We start from the raw sequence: 17595 nt of genomic DNA on the forward strand, positions 1-17595 counted from the left end.
ACTTTGCTCCATTCAGCTTTCCCTCAACCCTGACCAGTCTCTAAGTCTGGAGCCACGCTAGGACATTCACAGAGTTGTCCCTAAGTCACTCCCGTGTTGTCCTGGCTGTATGTTTGGATGGTCATGTTAGAAGGTGAATCTTCAGCCCAGTCTGAGATCCTGAATGTTGTGGAACTGGTTTTCATTGAAGATGTCTCTGTACTTTGCTCCATTCAGCTTTCCCTCAACCCTGACCAGTCTCCCAGTCCCTGCTGCTGAAAAACACCCCCACAGCATGATGCTACCACCACCATGCTTCACTGTTGGGATGGCATTGGGCAGGTGATGAGCGGTGCCTTGTTTCCTCCAGACATAACGTTTAGAATTGAGGCCAAACAGTTCAATTTTAGTTTCATCATACCAGAGAATCTTGTTCCTCACAGTCTGAGAGTCCTTCAGGTGCTTTTTTGCAAACTCCAAGCAGGCTTTCATGTGTTTTGCACTGAGGAGAGGCTTCTGCCTAGCCTCCGCCCTAAAGCTTGGTGGAGGGCAGCAGTGATTGTTGTCGTCCTGGAATTGTCTCATCTCCACACAGGATCTCTGGAGCTCAGTCAGGTTTTTGGTCGCCTCTCTTGCTAAGGTTTGGCTGGGCGACCATGTCTTGGATGAGTCCTAGTTGGGCCAAATGTCTATCATTTTAGAATTAATAAGGCCTCTGCTTTTGGGAACCTTCAGCCCCGGTTCACACCGGTGTGACTTATGCAATTTGGCAGTTTCAAATAGCATGACAACTCGCACCCTAATTTCGGCAATGGAACCGTTCAAATCGGTCAGAGTCGCACTGTTTTTGAAAGTAGTTCCTGCACTATTTTAGGCGATTTCAGGTGTGACTTTCATAGACTTCTATGCATGAAGTTGCACAAATGTCAGGCAAGTCGCGCCTGTAATCGCACTGACCTGCGGCTTTGAAATCGCGCTGCTTCGAGTGAAGTAGCGTGATTTCAAAGTCTCGTTCAGTGTGAACCAGGGCTCCGTGCAGCAGGATTTTGTTTGTAGACTCAGATCTGTGCCTTGCAATAATCAAGTCTAAGTTCTGCAGGCCGTTCCTTTGACCTTTTGGCTTTTGCTCTGATACAGTATGCATTGTCAGCTGTGAGGCCTTTTACCCTAGGTTCACATATGTGCGGGTGGTCCCGCTGCTGCGGAAAATCCGTGCAGCTGCACCACCCGCACAGAGAAATGTGGACCCGCGGGCAGGTGCTATTCGTTCTAATGGCACGCCGCCCACACTGGAAAACGCAACCGTACTGGGTACCTTGGCTGTGTTTTACAAAGAGGTGCCGGGACTTCTTCCCTGTGTGTCACGGGGACGGGAATCTATTCAAATGAATGGGATCTCCTGCCCGTGCAAAACGTGGCCCGCACAGCCTCATAGATGTGAACCGGGGGGGGGGGGGGGGGCTGATAGAGCGGTGCGTGCCTTTCCAAATCATGTCCAATTATGCAGGCCATGGATGGGGAGAAAACTGGCCGATTTTTCTTTAAAAAAATGAAAAATTGGTCGTTCAAGCGGCCGCCGTTACCAGGAATGGTAAAAAAAATCGGCCGATTTTTCATCCCGTCTACAGCCTGCAAAAAGTATCCCTGCAGAGAGCTCCGCTATTTCTTTGACATTTATAGCGGCTGCAACAATGTATCTATTTGTATCCATTTCAGATACAAATGTTTTTATTCGTAAACAAATACATCGTTGCAACCGCTATAAATGTCAAAGTACTGTTAAAGAAATAGCGGAGCTCTCTGCAGGGACACTTTTTGCCGGACTGGAATTCTGCTTCTTCATTCTCTTCCTCTTCTTCTTCCTCTTCTTCTTCCTCTTCTTCCTCCTCTTCTTCCTCCTCTTCTTCCTCCTCTTCCTCCTCTTCTTCCTCCTCTTCCTCCTCTTCTTCCTCCTCTTCCTCCTCTTCCTCCTCTTCTTCCTCCTCTTCCTCCTCCTCTTCCTCCTCTTCCTCCTCCTCTTCCTCCTCCTCTTCCTCCTCCTCTTCCTCCTCCTCTTGTTCCTCCTCTTCCTCCTCTTGTTCCTCCTCTTGTTCCTCCTCTTGTTCCTCCTCTTCCTCTTGTTCCTCCTCTTCCTCTTGTTCCTCCTCTTCCTCTTGTTCCTCCTCTTCCTCTTGTTCCTCCTCTTCCTCTTGTTCCTCCTCTTCCTCTTGTTCCTCCTCTTGTTCCTCCTCTTGTTCCTCCTCTTCCTCCTCTTCCTCCTCTTCTTCCTCTTCCTCCTCTTCTTCCTCTTCCTCCTCTTCTTCCTCTTCCTCCTCTTCTTCCTCTTCCTCTTGCAGGTCACGGCTCATGCGCAGATTTTTCATCGGTAAAAAGATCGGCCGATTTGCCCATCATTGCCGCGAAAATCAGCCAATCGGCCAATCTTTTTCCAACTTTACTGATAAAAAAAAATCTGCCAAAATACCAGAAAACAGCCGAACAATTAACCCACTAACTATCCGAAAAATCGGCCGATCTGTGACCCATCTATGGCCTGCATTAGTTTAATTTACCACAGGTGCACTTCATTCATGGCGTAGGAACATCTCAGCAAGGATCAAGAGTAATGGCTGGCACCTGAGCAAAATTTCAAGTGTTGTTGCAAAGGGTCTGAATACTTATGCCACAGTTCTATTTCATTTTTTCCTTTTTCACAAATATTTCTAAACTTCTGTTTTTCACATTGTCATTATGGGGTACTGAGTGTAGATTAATGAAAAATTAAAAATGAGTTTAAAAACTGTAGTATCAGGCTGCAACATAACATTGGAAAACCTGAAGCCAGCTCCGTAAAGTTGTTGAGTTTGGTGGAGGAACTGGAGTGTCCTGACCTCAGCCTTGCTGAATACCTTTTGGAATGAATTAGCTGGTTGTAAGCCGGGTCTTCTCACCCAACATCAGTACCTGACCTCACAAATGCTCTGTTGGCTGCATGGACACACATTTTCACAGGCACCCTTCAAATTCTTGTGGGAAGCTTTTCCAGAATGGTGGAGGCTGTCCTAGCCACAAATGGAGGGAGACCACATATTAATGCCCGTGGTTTAATGAGGGATGTCCAGCAAGCCGCTATTGTTGTAATGGTCAGGTGTCCACAAACCTGTGGCCGTATAGTGACCCCTCAGTCTATAGCCACAATCCTATGGCCATATAGTTTCTCAGTATTTAGTCCTGCCACTCACTTGCTCCCTGTGGCTTTTTTTTCCCCCCTTAATTCTTGGATAATGTATGTTTCCAGAAATATTACAGTACAAATTTCTTGGCAGGTACGTATATGTAGGTGTATGGTCACCCCTGTCCTGGCAACATGCCCAAAGGAGCACGACAAAAAAAATGTCTTAGCCCGAAATTGTGTATACTCCAAGCCCCGGCCTACTCTTGCCATCCATTCATTTGCACTGCCAGACCTCTATTCTCAGTACTCAGTTGGCATGTCCCTGTTTGAATGGCTTGACTTTGCAAATCCTCGCTGTGTAATTTATGCTTTTACTTTCTTTGCCATGGAAGAGCAGCTAATTTTCAAAATCGGTTCCTGCTACCCTAATAAACTGTGTCCCTACCTGTTCTTCAGTATATGGGCTGAAAGACTCCATATCTTATTTAATCTCCCTAGCGGTATTCCCGAGTGTAGCTCGGGGTAAAATGTCAGTACCAAAAGCGGTAACCCCCCCGAGCTACACTCGGGCTTACCATGCGGCGCTGCATAGGGAGTCCCTGCAGAGCTTACCTTGTCCTTCGCTCCCGCGATGTGTCCCCTGCAGCGTCCCCGGCCATCTCCTCCGGCCGATGCCGGCATCCGGCTTCTGTGTTCCGGTCCCTGTGACGTCGGGACGCACGGGCGGCGGCGGGAAATTTGAAAAATTAAAAAAATTTCATATAGCAAAACATTGCTGTTTCAACCCATTTCACATACATTTTGTCCCGAGTGCTTTGTCCGGCTCCCTGCCTGCATTTTTACTGTTCTTTCTGCCTGGAAACTGAGAAGCGTCCATGGCGTCCAAAAAGCGTCCCTTTAGGTCAAAAGCGGTTTTAGACCGGCTAGAGAACAGCGATAGTAAATCAGAACCACTTGCAGAATTGAGTGATAATGATTCGTGGGGGAAATTCCTCATCAGACACTGAAAACTATTCTGCGACTTTGCTCAGTGATGTGCGAACTTGGCGCTCTATTTCACATTTCAGTGTTTTTGGTTTGATTATATTATTGAATTAAAAGTATTATTATTATATTATTATTTTTTATGATTATTTATTAAATTGTAATTTATGATTTCGTGTTTCAAATTTTATCATACCCGGAATGTTTACTAGACTCTTGTTCGGACAGATTTCAGTGAGTTATTCCTAAAAATTACAGCCTACAATCAAAAAAACGACATATTTCCATGCAAAATAATAATACCGCTTTCAGCACCAAAAATCTGAAATAATCAGACCGCCGAGGAGGTTAAAGCAGGGAATACTTCTAGGGTTGCACCGATTCTGTTTTTGCACCGATTCCGTTTTTGCACCACCGAGTACCGATCACACCGCATTCCTGTTCAAATTGCATGCTATTCTTTGCAATGCGATTCGAGCCCGTTCATTTTGTATGGGCTCAAATCACACTGCAAAGATATCGGTTTTGGGCTCCAGAGCATTTGCACAAGCAGGAGTACTTTGTGCAAATACCCGCTATTGGTGCAACCCTAAATGTTTCTATTGCATCATGCAAACTCAACAGGACTGAATCAGGAAAACAAATGCTTAGGTGTAGCCATGTGTGGGTGCTTAGGCCCCTTTCACACGGGTGATCCGATCTGGTCCGCCTATCCGGTTTTCAGGCAGACCTGATCAGATGGTTCATGTATTCCCATGGACCAGTGGGTGTAAACGGACTTGTGACCGTTTACACGAGCCTATCTACAAGTCTTAACCAAGTAAATACTATAAGTGTATATAAAAAGCGAAAAACTTTTGCGCTAGATGCGTGATGAAATCTAACTCAAAAATAATTATAAATGCTGCCACTTCTATACAAATAAATATGATCAACAAAAAGAACCTTCAAAGTGATTCAGTAGCGCAATGAAATATACATGTGCATATAAATAAATACATTTGTGATAAAAAAAAATGTGAAAAACTAAAAGTCCATATAAAAATCTTTTCTGCCAAATGAATCTTCCAATTCCCAAACGATCACCACATGCAATAAAGATGGCTTTTCTGAAAAAAGAGCGTGGCACCAATGAGCACCCCCCCTCCCCACAGAGAGAGCCTGTCATTGACAAAATTGACCCCTGCCCCCCACCCAAGAGAGCGTTCCACTACCACCGACAATCACACCCCCCCCCCCCCCCCCCCGTACACTGGCCGCCCCACACACACACCTCCACCCACCCCCCCGATGAGAGACACTCACCTTCACAGCTCTGGACATCCCTGGGACTTAGTCAGGCTCTGCATACACCGTCAAGCAGCCCACAGCCTCTCTCGGCTCCCACCTGGTGCCCATGCCATGTGTCCGTTCTTCCTTCCCTTCTTTCAGGGGGGGCTGTGCTGCCCTCCTGAAAAATGCCGCGCTAGGCAAATGCCTTGTGGTAAATTGGTAAATACACCCCTGCTCACCAGATAGCATGCCTCCCGTTTTTCCGTTTTTCATGGTTGGCTAAAATCGCTTATAAAGTGGATCCAAATGGGAAGGAGATCAGTCAAAATGGATATTATCAAACTCCTCTCTGCTCATCCTCCAATTGTCATGGGCAGTTGACACCACTTCATAGGTTAATGAGGAACTAATAGCAAGATGAATAACACACTTCTCCTCCTTAATCCTTCTCATTCAGAATTAGTAGTCACGTGGAAACAAAAAAATGAAACCCAATGGTGCAATACAAAATGACACCTTTTAATCGCTATAAAGACAGCCACTTACAAAATATAAGTAGTTAAAAAGCCCATAAGTAACTCCAATTCTGTCCACTAAAAACAATGGAAGAGAATCTGTTCTCCTTCGTCCAGGCTCATCGGATTGGAGGGCAGTTGGGTGTAAATGGACAGCCGGTCTGTTTACACCTGACCACCCATAGAGCAGAACAGGCTGTGTCCGTACTCTGCATAAATGGAGCCGACACAGGCCTGTCATCCACCCAATCTGCTCTGCCCAGCGGGGATCAGAGAACACATCCTCTGCTGAGCAAAGCTGATTCTGCCCCGTGTGAAAGGGGCCTTAGGCTTCATGTACACAGGGCGTTTGGGGAAAAAAACTTCTGAATGATGGAAACTGACTGCTGGAAAAAGTAGGTTTAAAAAGTGTGTTTAGCCGCGTTTGCGTACCGCGTTTATGCGTGGGTGCATTTAGAACCGTTTTTTAAAGATAACCTCAGGAGACCTTCAAAAATGCCCAGAATGCACTGAATAAAACAGTAAAAAATTAACTATTTCAGACATTTTAAAAGAAATAGAGACAGAGCAGAAGCAGAGAGAGCAGTATGTGTTGAGATGACCGGTCTTTTCTGGTTGTAGTCACTATGGATCCCATCATGAGTATAATGCGGCGCGTTCTACCATTTTTTTTTTTTTTCCTTCACGCAAAACCTGGAACTGACGCGCTGGTGTACCGGGTCTATTTGAATACATGGAAATCGCTTTGCGTGCATTTCTGATGATAAAAAAAGGCTCTGGACAGCATCTGGATGTGGAACTGTTAAAAAACACTGTTAACAAACGCCTATAAGCGCGGTTAGTCGCGTTTACAAGTATTTGAAACGCTGATAAAATCTACTCCTGAACGCAAGTTTGGTGCATTAAAAAAAAAGACTGTAAACATCATAGTCGACATGGACACATAGGAAAACATTAGGGAGAGTTCAGGGGCTGCTGACAAAAACGCAGAAAAGCTCCTGAACGTCAGTTTATCAGCTGCAGTGTACATGGAGCCTTAGATGGACTTTTCTGGACATGGTTCTCTTTCCTAGGTGTTTGGGGACAGTGTGGAAAATCCTTTCCTCCCAAAGCAGCCTTTTCTGAGCATAGTGAGGATTTTATTGGTCAAGTTTGTTAGTTGCTTCTTGAAAAACTTTGTGAAAACGAATAATCTTGTAACAGAATTAAAGTGAAACCATACAAAAAGAATTCGAAACCAATTAAAACGAGATTGTATCAGATCACTCCACTCCGAGAGAAGCAGACACCAGAATATACGATTTACCTCTGTTGTGCCCCTCTGAAACTGGGTTCACTTTGTAACCTCACCTAGCCGTACACTTTGATTCCCCTCCCTCGACCCACAAACTGAACAAGAGAAGATCAAGAGATTTCTCTATCTATGCTGAACAGCTTGGATCAGTCCGACCATTTGGAAACTCGGGCACTGCCCGGGGTCAGTAGGGGGCCCCATGAGATGCCCCTGGTACCTTTTTTTTCATAGGCTTTTTTGAGTTTGGGCAAGGACACAGGGGCCCCATGATCCCCTATTGCCCGGGGGCCCCATGAGTTGTCAGTCCGCCCCTGGCTTGGATGGAGAAATCTCCTCTGCTAACTTTTCTATTCAGGCGGCTGCAGCATCCCTGGCTGTCTGAATACCTGGAGTGTAGGCTGGCATCTAATAGCAGTCTATGGGCTCGTTCACACTTGACTTTGTCTAACTCTTGCCAAACGCCCCTATAGCGTTTGACAGGCGTTAGAGGCATTTGGGGAGCGTTTGAGGAGAGTTAAAAACACTTCTCAAACGCCCTATGTGCGGTTTTGAGGCGGTTGACAGGCGCAACTGCACCGCAAACGCCTGCCAGGAGTTTGAGGAGCAGCACCATAGACTTGAATGGGAGGTTTCAACTCCTCCTGACCAGGGGTGGACTGACCATTAGGAAACTCGGGCACTGCCCGAGGGCCCGGGGTCAGTAGGGGGCCCCATGAGATGCCCCTGGTACCTCTTTCATAGGCTTTTTTGAGTTTGGGCAAGGACACGGGCCCCATGATCCCCTATTGCCCGGGGGCCCCATGAGTTGTCAGTCCGCCCCTGCTCCTGACTCGACACGAGGCATCCGTTTTGCTGTGACCCAACACTAACACTTCAGTGTGAACAGCACTGTGTGCTGCCATGTGCAGAATTTTCATAGGCGTTTGAGAAGCGTTAAAAACGCTTCCCAAACGCCTGTCTGGTGCATGTTGACAAAGCTAGTGTGAACGTAGCCTATGTTCAGCTAGTAATTTTCCACCCTGCTCAGTTAAAATTAACATCTGCGAGTTGGTGCTAAGAGGGCTACCTACAAATCCCGTGAGGGCTACCTACAAATCCCGTGAGGGCTACCTACAAATCCCGTGAGGGCTACCTACAAATCCCGTGAGGGCTACCTACAAATCCCGTGAGGGCTACCTACAAATCCCGTGAGGGCTACCTACAAATCCCGTGAGGGCTACCTACAAATCCCGAGAGGGCTACCTACAAATCCCGTGAGGGCTACCTACAAATCCCGTGAGGGCTACCTACAAATCCCGTGAGGGCTACCTACAAATCCCGTGAGGGCTACCTACAAATCCCGTGAGGGCTACCTACAAATCCCGTGAGGGCTACCTACAAATCCCGTGAGGGCTACCTACCTCAAGATTTAAGGGCTAGTGGAATAGCATGTGTTTTTGTTTTTTTTTCCTGGATTTTTGGTTGATAGAGACAGAATTATCATTTAAAAGACCCTTCATTTCTTTGGGAGTGGGAAAACGTACGAAATCTGTAGGGGATCAAATAATTATTTTCCCCACTGTACTTGCTGACGGGAAGAATCCATGATCCTCCACAGCGCCGTGGTAGTTCATTGAGGACTACAAGCTGACAGCCGCTAAGGCTGTGGGGACTTGTAGTCCATTCACAGAACACTGTGAACGAATGACGCAGCCGTGTGGGCGGAGCTCTACTGTTTTTGAAACCTGACAGCTAGTACGGGGGAACCTCCCTTTTTTTTTTTTTTTTTTTTTTTTGTGTTGCTTTTAAATGCCTTTGCATGTTAGCCTTTATATCCATGCACATGTTTTAAGAGTTAGGGAATGCTTCCATGTAGAAAAAAGCCCTCTGGCAGCGCATCCAGGAGCAGCCATATTTTAACACGAACAAAAAAAAATTGACGCGTGTACATGCGTGTTAACGCTAGACGTGTTTAGTGCCCGAAAGTCAACTCCTTTCAATGTCCAGAATGAATTCGAACTAACCGCAGGTTAAAACACTATTACGCCATCTACCGTGGATATGTTCGGAGTTGACCCCTAAATCTCTGCTGGCTTTTCATTAATTTGAAAGCCCAACAGCTCCGATAAGATTTCCTACTCTTTGTTGCCACCAGTTATATTGAGGTGTCACCCCTTCTCTCTGGTCTGATTGGATGAGTGGGCTCTTTCTTCTCTCCCTTTGACGGCTGGAATCACTTTCTTTGATGGATTTTCATTTGAGCACGGACTATTGTTGGTGGACTCTAATTATCTCTCTTGATCATTAATGTTTCAGCGCTGCACTTTTTGTAGTATATTATTTGAGATTCTGTATCGTTTGCTGCTTTCACTATATAATTTTAATCCGAGCGCAGACATTTATTGGGTTTAAATATTGCTGGTATTGTTGCTTCAGAAATGGTGAACACAGATTATTATTTCTTTTTACTGGTCTAGCAAATCCCTGGTTGAAGCTCTCTTTAACCATCCTGGAGGATAGATAAAAGGGTCTCTCCTGTTTGCAATACTGCCTTCGGTAATATTTGGACGAGTAATCATACCAATAAGTGCATCACATGTTTTCGGAGGCCAAAGATTTTTTTAAATTCTGCCAGTGACATTAAAGGTCAGCCCAGTTTTGGGGTCCAGAACATCCTGCTGCATCGGGGCTTAAATTATACCAGACATAGGCTTCACCAATGTGACTATGTACACGGCTCAAAAAAAGGAAAGGAACGCTTTGAAAACACATCAGATCTTAATGGGAAACAATCTCATGCTGGATATGTATACTGTTATGGACTGGGAAATGTGTTAGGAACGTAAGCATGTCCCATCGTTTGATGGAAATTAATATTCTCAATCTACAGAGGACTGAATTCAAAGACCCCCCCGAAAATCAAAGTGAAAAAATGATGCTGCAGTCTAGTCCATTTTGCTGAAATTTCATTGCAGCAACTCAAAGTGGGGCATCGGGGCATGCTTCTAATGAGACGACGAATGGTGTCCTGGGGGATTCCCTCCCAGATCTGGACCAGGGCATCACTGAGCTCCTGGACAGTCTGAGGTGCAACCTGGTGGCATCGGATGGATTAAAACATGATATCCCAGAGGTGTTCTATTGGATTTAGGTGAGGGGAGCGTGGGGGCCATTCAATGGTATCAATTCCTTCATCCTCCAGGAACTGCCTGCATACTCTTGCCACATGAGGCCGGACATTGTCGTGCACCAGGAGGAACCCAGGACCCACTACACCAGTGTAGGGTCTGACAATGGGTCCAAGGATTTCATCCCGATACCTAATGGCAGTCAGGGTGCCATTGTCTAGCCTGTAGAGGTCTGTGCGTCCCTCCATGGATATGCCTCCCCAGACCATCACTGACCCACCACCAAAACTGTAATGCTGAACGATGTTACAGGCAGCAGAATGTTCTCCATGGCTTCTCCAGACCCTTTCACGTCTGTCACATGTGCTCAGGGTGAACCTGCTCTCATCTGTGAAAAGCACAGGGTGCCAGTGGTGGACCTGCCAATTCTGGTGTTCAATGGCAAATGTCAATCCAGCTCTATGGTGCTGGACAGTGAGCACAGGGCCCACTAGAGGACTTCAGACCCTCATGAAGTCTGTTTCTGATTGTTTGGTCAGAGACATTCACACCAGTGGCCTGCTGGAGGTCATTTTGTAGGGCTCTGGCAGTGTTCATCCTGTTCCTCCTCCACAAAGGAGTAGATACCGGTTCTGCTGATGGGTTAAGGACCTTCTACGGCCCTGTCCAGCTCTCCTATCTTGGAAGAGAAACTCTATGCGTGTGCTGGAATTGCATCGATACCTGCAACCGGTCTGCAGGATGAGGCCTAAAACTGGAACGTGCAAAATGTGGTGCAGCTCTGCATAGAAACAATTCAAACTTTCAGGTTTTAGTGCCAAATCTTAATTGTACAAGCTGAAGTTGGAAGCTGGTTGGCTACCATGCACAGCTGCACATTTAGTGCACTAAATGTTCCTGAGCAGATAAATCTCTAGCAAGGATTCAGTAGGAGAGCTATTAGTCATTGAATGTACCAATCAGCAGCAAATTGAGCTCTTCAGTTTTCCCTATGGTGTATATAGCTAATGACTGACTGTTCTCTTGCTGGATCTTTGCTTTAGATTTAGTTACACAGGAGCATGTTTTCCTCCAAATATCCCAGTACGTTGTTTTAACCCTCCTGGCGGTATTCCCGAGTGTAGCTCGGGGTAAAGTTTCAGCACCACAAGCGGTAACCCCGAGCTACACTCGGGAATACACTGCAGCGTTGCTCCAAGATCTCTTCTGCACTTACCTTGTCCTTCGCTCCCGCGATGTCCCCCCAGCAGCGTCCCCGGTGATGTCCTCCGGCCGATGCCGGCATCTGTCTTCCGGGTTCCGTTCCCTGGGACGTCGGGACGGAACTGGCAGGAAATGTAAAAATGTTGAAAAGTGACATTCACTAAATACACTAAAATCACATAGTATAACATTCCTGTATCAAACCATTTCACATACATTGTGTCCCGAGTGCTTTGTCCGGCGCTCTGCCTGCATTTTTACTGTTCTTTCTGCCTGGAAACTGAGAAACGTCCATGGCGTCCAAAAAGTGTCCCTTTAGGTCAAAAGCGGTTTTAGACCGGCTAGAGAACAGCGATAGTAAATCAGAACCACTTGCAGAATTGAGTGATAATGATTCGTGGGGGAAATTCATCATCAGACACTGAAAACGATTCTGCGACTGAGCTCAGCGATGTGCGAACTTGGCGCTCTATTTCACATTTCAGTGTTTTTGGTTTCCTTACATTATTGAATAAAATTTATTATTACATTTTCTATGATTATTAAATTATAATTTATGATTTTGTGTTTCAAATTTTATCCTACCCGGGATGTTTACTAGACTCTTGTTCGGACAGATTTCAGTGAGTTATTCCTAAAAATTACAGGCCTACAATAAAAAAACAGCATATTTCCATGCAAAAAAAGTACCGCTTTGAGCACAGAAATATGGACATAATCAGACCGCTAGGGAGGTTGAGCTTTGATGAGGCAGGATGTTCTGGCTCCCAAAATGCGTTATCTGCCCTTTTTTGTTCTTTTCCATCATTGGTTAAATTACTCAAAGTACTTTGGCCCCCTAAAACATTTGTTCTTACAAGTTGGATTTCACAATCTTGGTGACATTGGCTTGTTTAGGGACCCCTTTAGAGTTTTTGAAGTCCAGGGACCACACTCAAGGAATGACTGTTTTCTATCTGAAATTTTGCGTTCAGCACTTTGTTTCTACCTCCTTTCTAGTTTCAAATATTTGTCTTTTTTTTTTTTTTCTCATTGTGTTCTGGAATCTTGGTGCTGGTGGGCATTGCAGACAGTAACAAAAGATACCCCAGGGTGCCTGCCTGTCTGAACACTGGGCCAGAACTTGTGGTGTGACATTCAATAAAATGTTTTCCTTCACTACTTCTTCTTTTATCCCACACAGAAAGAAGCAGTTCAGCCTGCAGAGTGTAAACAGCAGTGATGGCAACAAGATGGCAGATACATCGCTAGAGCGAAATCTTTCCAAATCTTCAGGATTCTACCATGCTGCAGCAAATTTTAAGTCGAAGCTCAACAATTTTTTTATTATTATTGCATGACTCTTTATTTTTTTTCTCTTCTTTTTTTTGTTAATTTTTATTTCTCCATTTCAGACTCACTTCTAAGCTGTATTAGAATTTTCTGATCTTGTTGGGTACTCCTAGAATGGAAGCACAGCCTAAGTCCACACACTGTATTTTATTTATTTTATTTCCCTGCTTTTTGTTACTTTTTTTTTTTATTATTATTATTTTTCTTTGGTTACATTTTTTTTTTTTTCTCTCAAGAACTAACCAAAATGGGGGAACAAGACAAAAAAAAGTGCCCCATTGACTGAGTAGAGTGACAGCAGCCATTTTGTGCCATGACTCATGGCGGGTGTCTGGAGCGAGCGCTGTCATCGTGCTCCGTGACGTCACTAGTTCCCCTGGGGACTGCTGGCTAGGATATGGTTTGAAAACCGCTAGACACTCCGCTGCTTTAACGCATTGGGTCTGCGTTACAAATATGCCTGACGGAAATGACAATTTATATGCAGTGAAACGCTTAAGTATACACACGTTCTACTTATTTAACTTGTACAGAGTATTTAAAAACAAAAAAAAAAATGCAATAAAGTAAATTAAAATAAAAAACTGAGCTTAAAGCTGGCATACGTTTTTAAACTGTTACTTGCGGGAAGATTATATCAGGTGACAAAATGGCTTTACAAAAAAGAGTTAAAGTAAATTTGGCATCACAAAAAGGCGGTGAAAGTGAATCTGTCAGACGTTTAATATCAAAACCCACTGCCTAGGGCAATCATCGTAGGGTGCCTACCTTAAAACCTTGGTAGCTGTGCACTTGTGATGCCAAGGTCTTGACTTTAAATTTGAGCTCTGCCCCCTAGGAGCTTAACCCATTTTCAATCCAATGCACCTCAGGTTACTAAAGGCACTCTGTTTGGATGTTGGAAGTGGTAGGCTCGAGACAAACCCTTAGTAACAAAGTGTAGTAACAAATTTGGATCCACAAGTATCTCAGGAGGCTTTGCTGGGTAGCGATGGTAATAGCGGGTACTTTGAGGTGGCTGCTCTTAGGCTCTTATTTACTTTTTTAAATTTCAGATGGCTTTACATTTTTTACTCCATCACTATATGGTCAATGAAAAACTTTAAGGCTCTGAACGCCCCAAAATACACCAGAAAGTGTGGCGTCCATGGGCCAATGTTTGGATGACCCTCATTTTGCTAGCATTACTGGGAGTATTGGTTTAGTTGACCGGCCAAAATCGGCTTTTGTGCCACCAGGCTTGGCGGTGTTCTTGGACAACATAAAAAAGTAAATAATTCTTCCTTTTACGAAGTTTAAAGGGCAAGTCAAGGAACAATAATCTGCATTCTGTGAATTTCACCTACCTTCTTGGCCCAACCCAGATCTCTCCTTTAGCTATCGGCACCTGTGTCACCAGAGATGTCCTTGGACAACATAGAAAAGTAAATAATTCTTCCTTTTACGAAGTTTAAAGGGCAAGTCAAGGAACACTAATCTGCATTCTGTGAATTTCACCTACCATCTTGGCCCAACCCAGATCTCTCCTTTAGATATCAGCACCTGTGCCACCAGAGATGTCCTTGGGGGAGTTTACTGGCATTAGTCAGTACACGGCAACACAACAGGGTTCGGTTAGGAGTGGCGTTGGATCTGCTGGGCATCTTGTGTCCTGCTGATGTAGAGCAGTCTTTTTCAACCTTCTTACTTGGGAGAGACCCCTAACATTTTCAGGTCTTGGCACACTTACCGAAACCAATTCATTGGGGGTCAATGAGGAAAAAATGCTCCCGACTTACATTGGTGGTCAGTAGTTAGAATGCCTCCCAGACAGTGGTGTGCTAAAAAGACATTTAGGTCAGGCAGCTAGTTTTGCCAAGTAGCTTTGGCCCTAGGAGCTATTTAGGCACCATCAGATGGGAGGTCAGTCAGCCGCTGCTCATGAAATTCTAGAAAATCCCTGCTTCAGACTGGCAGATGTAGGGAACTGTAGGTTTAGTATAGGGAACTGTAGGTTTAGTAGTGTCGGTGTAGCAGGCTGCTCCTACACAAGGGTTGCCCTCTACCTACTGATTGACTGGGTGAAGACTTAGAGGAGCTACAGTCTCCTAACCAAAATTGTAATAAAAACAGCCTCATGATTATTATGGATCTAATTTGGATATTGTCCATATAAAATCTACTTGCCAAATCTGTAGTGTTTTTTTTTTTTTTTTTTTTTTTCCCTGCAAAAAAATCTGGCGGTGACCATCTTAGCTATGGGCATTCGAAGCCAGCGCCCCCTTCACTTCTGGGATGATGTGCAGCTGGCTACCCAGCATGCACCTCCCAATCTCATGTCTGCACAGTAGCAGCACTGTACGGCGCATATTGTTTTTAATTGGTTTCCATAACAATGGTGGTGTCGGCAAAAGTTTATGCGACTGGTTGACAACTGAGAACCCAATCGCATAATTTCCGGTGTGGAAATAATGCAATGTTAGAAGCTTCGGATGCCAGGCGACTCCTGGGATTGATGACACGGATATCCCAAAAGTCAACGGGATAGCCTAATGACGTCATCCGCCTAAGGCGGCCACACCCAGAAGTGCCAGGGAAAAAAAAAAAACTGGTACTTTTATAAACAATTAATTTATTATCCAATTATTTAAGCACTACAGGGGGCCATTAGGAGAAGCTTGTGATAGAAAAATCTAAGTGATACTAAAGATAAAAATGTTTTTTTTACCTTAAAACTAAGGTAAAAAAATGTTTTCTATTTCCCTGTCCTCCCCCCTTCCCTGTGTGAAGGGGAAGAGAGGGGAGAATAGATCCAGCGCTGTGCACGGCTGCATCGCGTTTCCCCTCTCTTCCTCTTCAAATAGCACTTGAACAGCAGCAGGGGCCAATGGCAATCCTATGCAGTGAGGAGGAAGTGGGGGTGGGGCTAAGTCCCACCCCCACTTCCTCCTCACTGCATAGGATTGCCATTGGCTCCTGCTACTGTTCAAGTGCTATTTGAAGAGGAAGAGAGGGGAAACGCGATGCGTTTTTTATTTGCATGTGGGGCTAAGTCCCGCTGTGCAAGTCTATGGAGTGTGGTTCCATAGACACACCGCTCGGGAGTGAGCAGACACTGTGGGGTTTATTAAAGCTGGAGAGTCCAAAATCAGACTCCCTTCTGCATAGAAACCAATCAGCTTCTAACCTCAGCTTGTTCAATGAAGCTTTGGCAATGAAACCTGGAAGCTGATTGGTTTCTATGCAGAAGGGAGTCTGATTTTGGACTCTCCAACTTTAGTAAATAAACCCCTGTGTGCCTCCATAGCAAACGGCTTGCTATGGGGACACACAAAGAAGAGGAGGAACCAGGAGCGTCGGCGGGGGACCCAAGAAGAGGAAGATCGGGCCGCTCTGTGCAATACCTCTGCACAGAGCCAGTGAGCATAACATGTTTAAAAAAATAAATAAAATAATTAAAACTTTATTAACACTTAAAGCAGTTGTTCACTATTCCACAATTTTCAAACTTAGTTGTAGAAAGAAAGAGTGCCAAAACGACCTATTGGTTAGGTGGTTAAGTACAAATGATTATTATAAATTGTCAGCCAATGTGGTTTGGGGGATAAAAGCAAATCTTACTCCTCAGGGTTTAACTGTAGAGAGAGATTAAATCGGCATAAACCCAAAACATGTTTGGCTGTCATCTTTCAGCAAACAATGATCGTTTGCACCCATTTGGCTTGTGCTATGAAATGTAGAAGATAAAGATCCCTTTAAATAAATAAATAAATAAATAGATGAGGCAGGAGGTGCACAGGTGCCAAAAGTAATTTGTTTTCTTCTGTCCCCAAACCGTAAATGTTTAATCTACATATCGTTACACTCCTGTACCGGCAAGTTGGAGATCAGAAGTTCATTGACTTGTCCTTTAAATAATGGATGAAGACTGATTTTGATTATTTAAAAGGTGATGTGCCATAGCCCTGATCAGACCTTCAGACGAAGGCTTCCCTCCTCTGGCTTCACCCGGGACTCCTCCACTAGAAGATCCTACAGTCTTTCCCTTAATTGCACAGGCAAGCCCGAGAATGTGAATCTCCAGATGCACCCTGCGGTTGCTATCACCAGGATGTTCATAACTGCCATGGTCATATTTAAAGGGTTAAAGAGGAGCTCCAGGCTCCCCCCAAAAAATGAAAAGTTAGGGCTCGTTCACACTTGACTCATTTCTAACTCATGCCAAACGCCCCTATAGCGTTTGACTGGCATTTGGGAAGCATTTAAACGCTCCCCAAATGCCCTATGCGCGTTTTTGAGGCGTTTGATAGGCGTTTTCCAAGCGTTAAAACCGCACCACAAACTTCTATAATGGAATTTAATGGTATTAATGCTCAGCAAACGTCTGCCAGGCGTGAGGAGCATCACCATAGACTTGAATGGGAGGCTTCAACTCCTCCAGACTTAAGGGGGTTTATTTACTAAAGCTAAAGAGTCCAAAATCAGACTCCCTTCTGCATAGGAACCAATCAGCTTCTAACCTCAGCTTGTTCAATGAAGCTTTGGCAATGAAACCTGGAAGCGGATTGGTTTCTATGCAGAAATGAGTCTGATTTTGGACTCTCCAGCTTTAGTAAATCAACCCCAAGGTGTCCATTTTGCCGCAACGCCAAGGCTTCAGTGTGAACAGCACCCTGTGCTGCCATGTGTAGAATTTTCATAGGCGTTTGAGGAGCGTTAAAACCTCTTTCCAAATGCCTGCTAACAAAGCTAGTGTGAACATAGACTTGGTGGCTA

At 44.9% G+C, this 17595-nt stretch overlaps 1 protein-coding gene across 3 annotated transcripts in view; it reads left to right on the plus strand.

The window, feature by feature from the left end:
• NAP1L4 (nucleosome assembly protein 1 like 4) overlaps positions 1-13440 on the plus strand; it is an 87292-nt gene extending 73852 nt beyond the window's left edge. For all 3 annotated transcript variants that reach the window (XM_089656761.1, XM_089656759.1, XM_089656760.1), the window contains one exon: positions 12692-13440. Coding sequence is in view for 2 of the 3 variants with exons in the window: in XM_089656759.1 (XP_089512885.1) it covers positions 12692-12730 (39 nt within the window). In the remaining variant the exon portion in view is untranslated. The remainder of the gene's footprint in view (positions 1-12691) is intronic.
• Positions 13441-17595: the final 4155 nt, after the last annotated feature.

The sequence above is a fragment of the Staurois parvus genome, unplaced genomic scaffold (genome assembly GCF_062004578.1).
Source record: "Staurois parvus isolate SC_StPar_1 unplaced genomic scaffold, SC_StPar_1.0 ptg000935l, whole genome shotgun sequence".
Classification (NCBI taxonomy): Eukaryota; Metazoa; Chordata; class Amphibia; order Anura; family Ranidae; genus Staurois; species Staurois parvus.